The sequence below is a fragment of the Vidua chalybeata genome, chromosome Z (genome assembly GCF_026979565.1).
Source record: "Vidua chalybeata isolate OUT-0048 chromosome Z, bVidCha1 merged haplotype, whole genome shotgun sequence".
Taxonomy (NCBI): domain Eukaryota; kingdom Metazoa; phylum Chordata; class Aves; order Passeriformes; family Viduidae; genus Vidua; species Vidua chalybeata.
Genome location: NC_071570.1, coordinates 47,794,996 through 47,808,478, shown reverse-complemented (window position 1 = coordinate 47,808,478; position 13,483 = coordinate 47,794,996). Strand labels below are relative to the sequence as shown.

The 13,483-nt window shown below is 46.2% G+C and overlaps 1 protein-coding gene and 1 long non-coding RNA gene across 2 annotated transcripts; one reads left to right on the top strand and one right to left on the bottom strand.

Annotated features, from left to right (window-relative positions):
- Nucleotides 1-1,844: 1,844 nt before the first annotated feature.
- Nucleotides 1,845-2,697, bottom strand: LOC128782403 (uncharacterized). Its single transcript, XR_008428765.1, has 2 exons — nt 2,619-2,697; nt 1,845-2,098 (listed from the first exon to the last, which is right to left on the bottom strand). It is a non-coding gene; the product is annotated as an uncharacterized LOC128782403 (long non-coding RNA).
- Nucleotides 2,698-3,276: 579 nt separating this feature from the next.
- Nucleotides 3,277-10,291, top strand: XPA (XPA, DNA damage recognition and repair factor). The gene is made up of 6 exons (XM_053932053.1): nt 3,277-3,538; nt 3,896-4,024; nt 6,105-6,210; nt 7,790-7,955; nt 8,593-8,710; nt 10,063-10,291. Exons 1-6 carry the CDS (start codon nt 3,367-3,369, stop codon nt 10,209-10,211), a joined length of 840 nt encoding a protein of 279 aa, XP_053788028.1. The 5' UTR covers nt 3,277-3,366; the 3' UTR covers nt 10,212-10,291.
- The last annotated feature ends 3,192 nt before the right edge of the window (nt 10,292-13,483 follow it).

Here is a 13,483-nt window from a genome sequence, read left to right as displayed (position 1 = left end):
AAGAACCATCTCCTCTTGCTTATTTAGCCTTGGGCTCCTGCTACTGCAAATCTGATGGTTTGTACTCAGAAAGTCAGCACGCACCCACCCTCTACAAGTTACATAGGATGTGATGGGCCTCATGCATCCTCCCTCTTTGGTGAGAACTCCAAACCTCAATTGCCCCTTTCAAGGGACACCAAGTCAGACAACCGATCATCCTTGTCATTCTTTTCTAGTTCCAACATTTTCTTTTTAAGAAGCAGGAAACACAACAGGGAACAGTACTCAAGGTGTGAACTCACCACAGATTTCTGGAGTGCTATAAATGTGTTCCTGGTTTTGTTCTCTGTCCCTTTTCTTTAAATGTGCCTTTCTTTTCCAAACACAATGATGGCATTCATGCAGGGCATACATACTTAAATCTCACTACTAAGTAGCAGCAACTAATTCAGGTATTCCTACCTTTTATGTAAAGATATGACTAGTTATGACATGACCTTACATTTATCTACTCTGTATTTAATCTACTTTTTCACTGCCTAATCACCCACAATTCCTTACAGATGACCCTCACCCCCTGCTAACTTAAAAAGGTTTTGCACAGTCAGAAAACATTCTTGTCTTGCCACTCACTGTTTCCTCCATGGGAGTGATGAATTGTGAAGCACTGCTCAGCTGCCTCCTTGCACTCAAATCCTCATTGATGACGGTCTCTGTGGCTATGAAATAATGCACATCTGCGCTTGACAATTAATGACAGCCTATCTTCTAATACATGGCTACCAGCAGCCAAGTACTTGATACTACTTGGCATACAGAACCTGAAAAACTGTTTAAAAGACAGATACCATTATAATTATTATCTCATGTGCACGCATTAAGCCACATGTGTTTAATATTAAGTACAAATATTACTGCATGACCAGAGCAAGGCATATGGGATAGTTTGTAGCTCCTTGCTAATATACAACTCTTAGTTTTATTACCTTCTCTTGGCGATGAAAATTAGGAGTATTGTATTCGATTCATTCTGGTCAGAAGCAGAGCTGGGAAGAATATTCTGCTTTGATTGCCCTGTCAGACTGCTTCTGAGAAAAAGCCAAACATCTCTAGTACATACTTCTAAAACAGTTTTACTTCATAATTAACACTTGCATAGATAGTTGTGGACCACAGCCAATTTTATTTGAACACCTTGCCTCTGAATTTGCTTTTGTTTATGTATTCTGATTTCCTTTTAATCCTAATTCCAGTTTGGTTGCATAACGATAATGTCCTTTTGCCCTTAAAACCCTTACACAGGATCTCAAATTTGGCTTTGCTTTAAGGCAGTTTTGGTTTATGAATGATACAGAACTATTGTTACCCCACAAGCACAACTCAGTTCACTCCTCCCTAAATGTCTGCTCCTACAAAACAAGGAAGAAGAGACACCAGAATAGCATAAGGAATCCAAACCTACGTGTGTTTGCTTTTCAAGCAAACATTTCCATTTCCAAGGCATCTAGTAAACACTTTTCCTCTATCTTTTTTTAATTTCACTTGTTTCTACTGTGTTTATTACTCTGTTTGGAACTCCACTGTCAGTAAGTCAGTCCAAACAAGGGAGTAATGAGGTTGGAGAAATGTATGCTCATACTGTATAATTGCATAAGCTGCTTCCTGTATGCTGGGGTTACAATTTGCATTTTCATCTATTAAATACCTTGTATTCTAGATCCTTCTCTCTGACTGTAAAAAGTATTTGGACATCTCCACTGTGGCACTCTTCCAACTTTATACAAACACTGGAAAGCAATCTCGCTGAAAGCAGACGGTTTAGTATGACTTGGTTATTAATTTTTAAGGAAGAGGTTCTGTGATCTGTGACAAGAGAAGTATTTTAATTGACGGGAGGAGCTACCTACCACTCATGCAAGTATTAGAACCACTTAAAATGTCTTCATCTGCATTTCTGTACATATGTGTATCTGTGTATATATATATGGAGATAGATATATATAAATATATATGGAGATATATATAAATTTCCCAGAAGCAGGATGTTCTTTTCTCAGCGTTCATAGCACACTCTGCTGGCTGTTGTCGAAAGTTAATGCCAAGCGAGGACGACAAGCTAGAAAGAAATAAAATATTTTAGGACACAGGAGAAACACAATCCATACAGGTAATTACCGCCAGCATTTGAACGGAGAGGCACAAGGGACATATTCTGGGATCAGCAAGGAAGGGTTGGCAGGAAACTAGTTTAGTTTCACGGAAGAAAGCAAGCTTTTCTTTTTTTTTTTTTTTGGGGGGGGGGGGGCTGTGTATGGGGGGGAGGGAAGGAAGGCTTCTCCCTGTGCTGAGGTCATCCCGTTTCAGCATGGAGGTAGGGAGCACGCATCTGTGCCGGTGCCTCCATTTCCGTTCCCTCAAGGACAGGGCAGGGAGTGCCTGACGGGCGGGCGAGGATCACTGGCTGCTCGGCGTTAAGTGGCTTTATATGAAAGTGGCTTAGAGCCACATTAGCATGACAAAGCCATTTGCGCGTCCCTCGTCAGTAAGGGAGGCTGCGGCCTCCATTTATCCTCCCTTGCATGGAACACGCGAAACCATTAAGGGCAGGACGGGGATTTTGTTAGGAAAGCGCTTACTGCCCGTGCCGAGCGAGGCTGGCACCACGACGGGCTGCGCACAGTAGGAGCAGGGAGTGCGGAGAGTGCTCCAGCAGTTTTCAGAGCAGAAAACGTGGCCGGGGCCGTTTCCGGCCAAGAACCAGCCTCGCGCAGGGCTGCGGCGGGGCCGGGCCGGGCGGACAAAAGGGGCATTGCTGGGTGACGCTGCTGAGGAATTCCTGCCGGGCAGGGCAAGATTTATGGCTTTTTTTTTTTTTTTTTTTTTTTCCACGGGGCCGCTCGGGCCCTAGGCGGGGGACGGTGCGGAAAGCGCAGGGTCATCGTCGGCTCCCCTCCCCCAGTCCGTCCCCTCCCCGGTCCCGCGGTCCCTGTCCCAGTCCTGGTCCCGGCACAGCCGCCCCCCCGGGCCGAAACCGGCCCCCACCCCGGCCCGCGCGCGCCCCCCGTCCCCCACCCCCCGCGCGCCACGCAGGCCGCGGGCCCCGCCCCGCCGCCAGGCCGCGCGCCCCCCCTTCCCCTCCCCCCCTCGCGCGCCCTCCCGGCGCGCCCCGCGCGGCGGCGGAGGGGCGGGGTCCCCGCCCTGGCGGCTCGCGGGGAGGGGCGGGGCGGTAGCTGCGCGCCTGCGCGGGCGGCCTCGCCCCTTCTGTGGCCACCCCCGCTCCCCGCCCTGCGCAGGCGCAGTGCGGCGGCGGCTCGGCGAGGGGAAGGGCGAGAGCGGCTGCCGGAGCGGGGGGGACCACTGGGCTCCGTCGCTCCCGCCGCCGCCATGGCGGGTGCGGCCCCGGCCCACGAGCAAGACCACGAACAGAAGGTTTCGGCAGCGGCGGGCGAGCGGCCGCACCTCTCAGCGGCGGCGCTGGTGAAGATCGAGCGGAACCGGCAGCGGGCGCTGGCACTGCGGCAGGCACGGCTGGCGGCCCGGCCCTACCCTGCCGCAGGTCGGATGGCGGCGACGGCGGAACGGGCGAGTCCCCGCGCCCTTTTTTCTTTTTTTTTAGGGGGGAGGTTTCGAGAGGGGAAAGATGTGGGGAAAGAGGGGCGCCGCCGGCCGTGGGGCGGAGGGGGGGGGTGCGGTAGGGTGGCTTGGAACGGGGTGGGGTTGGGGGGAGAATCCGCCGCGGCGCGCGAGGAGCCCCCCTCCCCCCACATGTGTGGGGGAGGGGGGGGCTCTCGCACGCGCGCGCTCTCCGCGCGGCCCCCCGCCTCGCGCGCGCGGCGCGGTGGGGGCCGCCGCGCGCGCCCCCTGCTGGCGGCGGCGCTTTAACGCAGCGCCCGCCTCGTTTGTGCTCCCGCAGGCGGCGGCGCGCGGGCGCGGGCCCTCCCCAAGGTCGTGGACACGGGAGGGGGATTCTTCCTGGAGGAGGAGGAGAAGAACGAGGAGAAGGAAGAGTGCGCCGCCGGCGAGAAGATCGTACACCCGCCCGGTAATTAAGAAAAAAAACCTGTAGGGAGCAGCGGGGGTTCAGCGGGGAGGCGGCGGGAGGAGGCGGCGCCGCGTGCGCGGGGCTGGCAGGGGAGGGCAGGAAGGCGCGGGGGCGACAGTGAGCCGGCTCCGGCCGCGCCAGCGGGGCGGGATGGATGGGCGCCTTTTTTTTTTTCTTTTTTTTTCCCGGGCTTTTTTTACTCTCCTTTCTTACCCTATTTTTCTTTCTTTTTTTCCTTTTTCTCTCTTTTTTTTTTCCTTTGTTTAATTGTTGCCACCCCTTTTCCTCCTTCATACGTTTTTCTGGATGTGCTCGATTAGTGGCGCGTCCGATTCTTTTCAGCATTAAATCGGCTATAGCAAATGCGCGGCAATTAAAAATGAAGAATTTTAAGCTGCGGAAGTGGGACACAGCCAGTGCCCTTGGGTATAGCGCATTTTAATTTTTTTTTCTCCCTATAAACGTTATTTTCATTATTTCTTTCGGGGAATTTAAATTTTAAGACCGACATGAGGGTAAATTTTCGCGGTTTCGTCGGTTGTGGGAATTTTGAGATATATGTGGTTTGTGCCAAGACCGGAGCGCTGCTGCAGTGCCAGCTTTTATCGTTATAAAACGTGCTGGCGCCAAGTTACTGATCGTTCGGTGGAGGATTTCAGCACATTGCCTTGCGATATTCTCCCCCCCCCCCCCCCCAAAAAAAAAGCAAATGGAGAAGTAAGGGTCCCAGAATAGATCGACTTTCTTCTCTGGGATTGTCTTTGTCTTGCTTTGTTCTGCGTGAATCAGCTGCGGGGCTGTTGGTGCAGTGTATCTCTTTGTTAGAAATGAGCACCAGATTTGATTAACAGTGTAAACAATTAGCAGCCCTACTTCTTTTGATGGGCTAATGTTTAACAATAAATTAAAGTAGATCTGGGATGCCTTTACACTGGGCGTATTTTTTGCTGTGTAATTCATAACGTCATTGTCTTAATAAAATGTCTTCGTGTTCGGGAGCACTGCCTTAAATGATGGAATGTGATGTAAGAGTATGAAATGACCGTGAAGTATTGAGCATCCGGCTGTCGCTAGTAGGACTGAATTTACATAAAATGTCGTCTTTGCTGGATCGGATCTGCTATAAATGCAAACGCAATTAAAATATATGGTGCTGCATGTTAACCATTAATCTTCTGCTTCAGGTGTTCCTGAAATTTCACAGCACTGCCTTGCTTTCAGATTTCAAAACTGTATAGAAATGTTAATTTTCTGATAAAATTCCAATGTTACCGTTCAAGGAATGTTCCATATAGCTGTTGTTCCCCAAATCGGTGTTTCTTGGTGTCCTATGGAACATAAAAGCAGATGGTGATGACGCTGGAGGTGATCCACCCATTGAGGATGCGGCCAGAAGCAGTGGCTGGCGCTGACATGAGTCTGGGCTTGGAGCAGTGCTGAGAGGGCTTGGGGAGAGGATTGTAGTGGAGCTCCATCCCCATTCCACTCCTAGCAGCTCTCTGGCCATCCACCTCCGTTTCTGCCAGCTGGAACGGACAAGAACCTTGCCAACTGCCCCAGGCTTCCACTGAGCTCGTTTAGGGAGAGGCAGGTGTGGCTGAGCTAAGGAGAAAACTGGAGCAGAGCTGAGAACACTATGATGCCAGCGCAGCTCCTGTAGTTTCCTGCTCTAGCCACCCTCTTCAAACGGAATCCCTTCTCTGCTTCCTCCTGCTTCTGTCTGCATGTCCTCTATAAATCAGGGCATATTTTGGGAGGGTCAGAACAGAGGAAGTGGAAGGAGAAGATTGAAGCTCTTTACGGGAGGAATGTGGAGAATTTTTTTAACAATGGCTAAGTTAAATATACATTTAAATGTTGAAGTACTTAATGCTGAACTTGAAGAGAAAATATTCCAACAGACATGGAATTGTGTGGTAACGGGTTTGAATTTGTACTGTATTGTTCTGAAAAGCTTTGATAGAGTGAAACTAGTTTGTAATGTCCTTATGTGAATTCTAGTAAAATTGCCTGTAATACCAAATTCTAGATGCTTGTTTTTATCATTGTAGTACCTTTAAAAAATATTTCTTCCCATTAGCACCCGTACTAGAATTTGACTATCTCATCTGTGGAGACTGTGGCAAAGAATTCATGGACTCCTACCTTATGCAGCACTTTGATTGGGCAACATGTGATAATTGCAGGTATTACAAATAATCAGAAGAGAGAAACACTATTTTACATAAAGATTGCTGTCTATAGTTCAATGAGTTACAGTCATTTAAAGAGACTGTCAGCAGAGAGACATATTTCAGTAACTTTGAAAAAATGTAAATGAAAGTTGACTGATACCCTGTGCAAGTTCCATTATGGAATTGAATCACAGATTGTCTCATAAGCCTGCCTTAGGATAGGGGACATAAGTGGATTTTCATACAACATTATGGAAATAGGATGTCATGAGAGCAGTTGGTGTGTTTGTCAGTGTGAAAATTTATGTCTGGCTGCAGACTAGAACCATTTGAAAACATGATGCAACACAACCGCTCTCTGAAATGGAGCAGGGGTTAGGAGAGTGTGGTCCTGGTGTTTTAACTCAAGTGAAGCTGGTACTTTGGTCAGCATGGGTGTGCTGGAAGCACAGCAGCCAAAGGGCAGAGCCCCCATGGGAGGTTACTGGTTGGCCTGCAAGCAGGAGTTTGACCTTGAGAGGAGAGCAAGCTCTTATCTTTTAACCCAGAAAACACTCCAAAAGCCATCAAGATAACAAGGGCAACGAAACCAACTGCAGCAGCCAGCTTCCCGTGTGTGTAAGAATGAATTGGGTGAATGAAAAAAAATAACCAGGAGTTTGTTCTGGGGGCCTACCCATTTGCAGCAGGGAGTGGTTAGGGGTGTGCACGTGGTGTAGGCAATTCGCAGTCATATTGGGAGCAAAGTTCTGTTTCAGAAGTTACAGCGGGTAGGAAAAGCATGTTACGGACAGGACATAAGAGTCTTTGGAATCTTGGGTCTAAGCTCTTGTAGCTGATAGCTGGAGTGTCCTTGGTGCATTAGCTGTAACTGAGCTTTGAATTCTAGTAAAGCTACATTTACAGCAGTACTTCCTTGATGGCTGTTGTTAGCACTTAGTGTTTGGCAGATAGTTTGGCTCAAATGATTCAAGTTGTACTTCAGTCAGGATTGTGTAAATGTAATTTTTTCCCTTAACTCATAAATGCTGCTGTGGTTACAGAGTTTTTCATTATCTATCTGGTAAAGGCTGCAGAGCCTTTATTTTATGGTTTTTCTGCCTACTATCTTGCATTATAGAAAGAAGTGGTCTGTGTTGCTAATCAGATTCTGAGATCTAGAAACATATGGAGTGTGTATATTCTCAGGTGATCTGACCTGTCTCACATTACACATTCTTTCTGCCTTGACCATGTGAGACTCATACTTCGGTCCTCTTGGACTGCATCTGAGTTAGGTGAATACCTGAAATTATTCATATTCATTTTAAGTTTCAAGTATTTCTTGTAAGAAAATAGAAGAAAAGCCTTTCTAGAAGAGCAGGCTTCTCAGTCTGTGTTTGCTGAAATGGGGGAAATTTTTAAACAATTTCAGTAAATCTAGTCTGGAGTTTAGTTAGGCTGTTGGAATCCAAAGTTATTTGCATGCATAAAAAACTGAGGGTGTTAGGGCTACCTGTATTTCAGGAATGTTAGAAGGGATGGGGACTTAGATGTTAATAACCTGTGGTTTTAGGGTGTAGCTTTCTCATCATTATTTTACATCTTGCAGAGATGTTGAAGATAAACATAAGCTTATTACAAGGACAGAAGCAAAAGAAGACTATCTGCTTAAAGACTGTGACTTAGACAAGAGGGAACCAGTACTCAGATTCATTGTGAAGAAAAACCCTCATAATTCACGATGGGGTGAAATGAAACTTTATTTAAAACTACAGGTATAGAAACTTAATCTGTTTCAGACCTTTTTTTACCTTCATACAGCTTTGGTCGTCAGTTGGTGCCTGAATGGTTTTGTCAAAGCTAAGTGTGTTATGTGTAGCTTGTTGTAGTTAAATGCTTGCAGTCCAAGTTGTGAAAATGGCTGGTTTTGAGAGCATTTTAAAGATGTTAATTGAGCAGAACTTTAGTGGGTTGCACAATTACAAGTCACAAAGCACATGGCCCTTCAGTTTTACTCTGAAGTGCATGGGGCAGCTGTAGCTGTGCGTGGTCCTTTGTAGCTGTGTTCACAGCTTTGCCTGCAGAGGTGGCAGGAAAGGCAAGTGGATTTCCCAGGGCTCTTGTTATTTCTTGTTTGATGCTTCTTGGGAATCATACTGCTGTAGTAAAATATGGGCAAAATTGGAGCTGGGTTTAAGTTTTCCTAAGTTGCATCCAGCTGATACTAATAACCAGTGTTGCCTCTTCTTGTGGAAGGAGTGCAGTCTTCTGAGTCAACAGCAGAGACAGGTGGGAGGTAGTGGAAGATTGGTTAGTTTATGTGTGTATAGAGAAAAATTAAATTTGTAAGTTAGAATAGTTCACTTTTATCATTTCAGGGAGGAAAAAAAGGCATTTATGTCCATCCTGTAGGTAATCAAGCGTTCACTTGAAGTCTGGGGTAGCGAAGAAGCATTGCAAGAAGCAAAGGTGCTCCGGCGTGATAGCAGAGAGAAGATGAAACAGAAGAAGTTTGACAAGAAAGTTAAAGGTAAAACATTAAAATTACATCAGTACCTAAAGGGAAGTACAGTTCTGTTTAAACCTCTGCATCTGAATAAATTACTAAGAAAATATTCAATGTGGTAAAATGGAGGTTTTCAAGACGGAGGGTGAGCCTGGAGCAGTCTAGTGTGACCTCATAGCTGACTATTTTGGGCAGTGTTGAACTGCAGGACTTGAGGTCCCTTCCAGCTTGAATTCCCCTGTTGTCCTCTGGACATGATGTGACAAATCAATTAGAATGGTTCATTATAATGCTCTTAAAATTTTTGGGTATGACCCAGAATGTGCCATGGGTTACTTTTGACTTGTGTAAGACAGGGATTTGTGTGGCAGTGGGTTATACTTCTGTGATAACCTTCAGTTGGAATGACTGTAATGAAAACGGGTTTTCCTGTTGTTCACAGTATTCTTAGAGGTTGTCTTTATTGCAAATTGCTCTATGGGTTTTTTCTCTAATAAATTAGTATTTAGAGGAGTATTTGACGGGTGGGAACCTTTTGTACCACCTATAGCATCCATACTTTGCTTGGGGGTAGTGTTTACAAGGGCGGAAAGCTCATGCTGGCTGTACTAGGGTTGTCTGCAGGAGGCAGAACTTGGGACTGCACAAATAACCCCTGTCTGGGCCATTGATGTTGTGCGCACAGAAGGACTGGCAGCAGACTGTAGCCAAGATGCCAGAGTTCAGTGCAAGTACAGGCCTTAACGTGACAAAGTTTGCAGCCTGAATGGCTTGGCTCAAAATGTGACCACATTTTGCTGTTCAGTATTCTCGCCACCTGCTTGCAACATCCGGATAGTATCTTGGGCCCTGCTGCCAGCTTGTGTGCTCTAGAGAACCTGCAGATTTCACTCCAGATGCTGCAGAGGCAACTCATATTATTGGGCATAAAGCTTAGAGAATGCCAAGTCATTTGGGAGGCTTACTGTGACCTGAATGAAAATTACTCTTTCTTGGCCATGTAAAATAAATGAGGTGTTCTATAAAAACATTTCCTTTACATTCCACTGACCCCTTTTGGATGCCTTTGGATGCCTTTGTGGATGTTTTGTGTGAAAAGGCAGCAAGCAATACATCCTTAGTCTAGATGGAAAAGCTTTGCCTATGAGTTCCCGTGACAGTGTAGTTCTTGGCCTTTAAAATACGCAAACAAGGTGAGGACTGCAAGGCAAGTCAGAGCTTGTTCTTGCAAGAGCAGATTCTTTCCCAGGCCTTGTGGAAGACAGGCAGCAAGCATGTTGTTATCTGTAGGCCTCAGGAAGCTGGTTAGCTTGAGTTTCATTGAACACTATTTAAAATTTATTAAAATCTTAGAATTTTCTTGTATTTTTTACCAGAACTACGCCGTGCCGTGAGGAGTAGCTTGTGGAAGAAAGAAGCCAGTATCCACGAACATGAATATGGACCAGAAGAAAATATTGATGAAGATACATATAAAAAGACATGCACTGTATGTGGCCATGAATTAACTTATGAGAAGATGTAGTGTTAACCTATTTTTAAATTTTACTTTGTTTTTAACAGTATTTTGTATTAAAGTCAAATAAATGCTAATTATAAACAAGCTGTTGCCAAATTCTATGAAGCATTGTATTTTTCAGTTGCAAGAAGCTCTGTGAAGAACACTAGGCTTTGGCCTTTAAGCTAGATCTGAGGGTAGAATATAGCAACAGTTCAACAACTGGTATCTTCTTGGTCAAAAGATAAGTTTGTATCATTGTACTTGATGCACTGAAAAATCAAGGTGAACTTCCCAGAGCTTTTCTGCATCCATCGGGAGGAAGGCTCCTTATTTTCTACCTAACTGTTGTCTCGTTTTCAGTTACCAGTTACCTGGTCATGGGCACACAGAGGGCTGATAGAGCACCATTTCTGGTGGTGGGAGGCCATATAATGAGGCAGGTTCTCCTTTCACTCAGATACACAACTCCGTAAAGGAGAATTCTCTTTTAAAAGGAAAGCTGCCTGCTTCCTTGAGAGGTTCTGACATATCTCTACTGTATTTTTCAGGATAGATCCTTAGGTGTATTCTCTACATCTTTTTTTTCTTTCTTTTTCTTGCCAACTTTTGAAGCAGAATCCAAGGCAAGGGTCAAGACCTGTCCTTGGGGCAAGAGTGAAGTGGTATTCCATGGCAGAGCTCTTTTAAATGCACTTGAATGATGTTTGCTTTCAGTAGAGTGAATTTACTTAAAAGTTTACATTTTAAATTCTCATTCTTGCAGCTGTTGGAGAATGCATGTGGCAATTATTGAAGTGAAGGAACATGTTTGAAGTAAAGGATCATGTGTGGTTCTACATTTATTTACCATTGTAAATATGACAGATTCCAGGGAAGTTTCTGGAGACTTCCTTTCTGAGCCTTGGACACTGTAGCTGTGCAGAACTAAAATTTTCAGTAGGAAAACTATGACATATTTGCTGGTCTGGAAATGTGTTGCGATGACTCCCATGGCTGGAGTGCTGCAATGATGGTCATAAGCTCTTCAGAAGGGACAGGCGGGCAGTGAGGTGGCTCTGTACATTAGGGAGAGTTTTGACTGTACAGAGCTCAAGGGCAGTGATTATAAGGTTGGGTGCCAGTGGGTAAAGATCAGGGAAAGGCCAACGAAGCAGACATCCCAGGGGGAGTCTGTTACAGACCACCCAGACAGGATAAAGGGGCAAATGAAATGTTCTATAAGAAGCTGACTGGTGTTTCACAACCACTAGCCCTTGTTCTTGTGGGACATTTTAATTTGTGCGATGTCTGCTGAAAACATCAGCAGGGGAGAGGTGGCAGTCTAGGAGGTTTCCTGGAGTGTTCAGAAGACAAAGGACAGCTGGCAAGTGAGCTGTTGCAGTAGCTAGGAAGGGTGTAACCCAGTTCAGGAAGTTACCCTGTAGTGCCTCACACCATACACAGGGGTGGGTGGCACAAGGGGGTCCTTTCTAGTCAGAGTAACACCAGGTTTCATGAGGTGGGCATTGGCATGTGAATTGATCATCTTTCCTGTGCACCATAAATATCAGTATTGATAGTGTTCACTTCTTACCTCACTGCTATTTCCAGTAAATTGTTCTTATCTCAATCCTTGATTTGTACCTTTTGTGCCTCTAATTCTCATCTACTTCCTACTGGGATGAGTTGAGCAAGTTGTGCATGGTTTGGAGTGTTTCAGTAGAAATGCTAAATTGGGGAACACCATTCCTAATCTACAACATGAGCATATCAGGGGCAGTGGCCTCGTAGATCTGCTGTTTGTGAACAGAGAAGGGCTGGTGTGAGATGTGGTTGGAGGCTGTCTTGGGCATAGTGACCATGAAATTATAGAGTTTTCAACCCTTGGTAAGTAAGGAACAGGGTCAACAAAACTTCTGCCTTGGCTTTCTGGAGGGTGGGCCTATTCAGAACACTGGTTCAGAGAGTCCCTTGGAAAACAGTCCTTAATAACAAAGGGGTCCCATGAAGACTGGCCATGCTTTAAAGAGGAAATCTTGAAAGGCAGAGGAGCAGACTGTCCCTATGTGTTGGATGATGAGCTGTCGTGGAGGAAGACCAACCTGGTCTTCCTGTTCCTCCTGGCTGAACAGGATGCTTCTGCTGTTACTCAGGGAAAAGAGGTTATGACCCTTAAAGAAGGGACAGACAACTCAAGAAGGGTACAAGGATGATGGTAGGTCATGTAGTGAGAAAATTATAAAGGTGAAAGCTCAGTTGGAACTCAATCTGGCCACCACTGTGAAATATAAAGTGTTTTTATAAATACTTTAACAAAAGGAGGGTCTAGGAGAATCTCCATTGGTTATTGGATGTGTGGGAGGCCATTGCTATTAAGGACAAGGAAAAGGTTGAGGTACTTGGGTTCTTTGCCTCAGCCTTTAACAGAAAGACCAGTTATCCTCAGAGCAGCCAGACCCTGAGCTGGTCTGGCTCAGGTATAGGGAGCAGCACTGACCTCCTGTAATCCAGGAGGAAGTAGTTAGTGACCTGTTAGTTAGTGACCCATTAGACCCAAGTCCATGGGCCCAGATGGGATTCACCCAAGGGCACTGAGGGAGCTGGCAGGAGAGCTCCCTAAGCTGCTCTGCATTGTTTGCATCAGTCCTGGATAACCAGGGAGGTCTGGGTTGAGTGGGTTAGCCAGTGTGATGCCCTTCTACAAGAACGGATGGAAGGAGGATCCAGGGATCTACAGGCCTGTCAGCCTCTGTAGTGGAATGGAATAGATCATCTTGAGTGTGATCACACAGCATATGCAGGAAAACCAGGGGATTGGGCCCAGCCAACACAGTTTTGGGAAAGGCAGGTCTTGCCTGACCAACCTGATGTCCTTTTATGACCAGGTGATCTCCCCAGAGGGTGAGGGAAAGGCTGTGGATGTTGTCTACCTAGAGCTGAGCAAAGCCTTTGACACCATCTCCCACAGCACACTCCTGGAAAAGCTGGCAGCCTATGGCTTGGACAGGAGCGCTCTTTGCTGGGTTAGAAACTGGCTGTACAGTCAGGCCCAGAGAATGGAGGTGAATGGTGTCACATCCAGCTGGGGGCTGGTCACTAGTGGTGTTCCTCAGGAATTAGTATTTGGCCCAATCCTGTTTAAAATCTTTATTGAAGATCTGTGTGAAATAGACTGTGCTCTCAGCATAATTCATTGATGACAGCAACCTGTGGGAATGTTGACCTGCTGGAGGGCAGGAAGGCTCTGCAGAGGGATCTGGACAGGCTGGATCAATGGGCCAAGGGCAAAGGAGTGAGGTTCAATAAGGCCAAGTGTC

Excerpts from the sequence above, each read along its gene's own strand:
- XPA (XM_053932053.1), top strand. The coding sequence starts at position 3,367 with ATGGCGGGTGCGGCCCCGGCCCACGAGCAAGACCACGAACAGAAGGTT. Across the intron at positions 6,211-7,789 it reads GCAACATGTGATAATTGCAG|AGATGTTGAAGATAAACATA; the intron begins GTATTACAAATA and ends TACATCTTGCAG. Across the intron at positions 7,956-8,592 it reads AACTTTATTTAAAACTACAG|GTAATCAAGCGTTCACTTGA; the intron begins GTATAGAAACTT and ends TCCATCCTGTAG.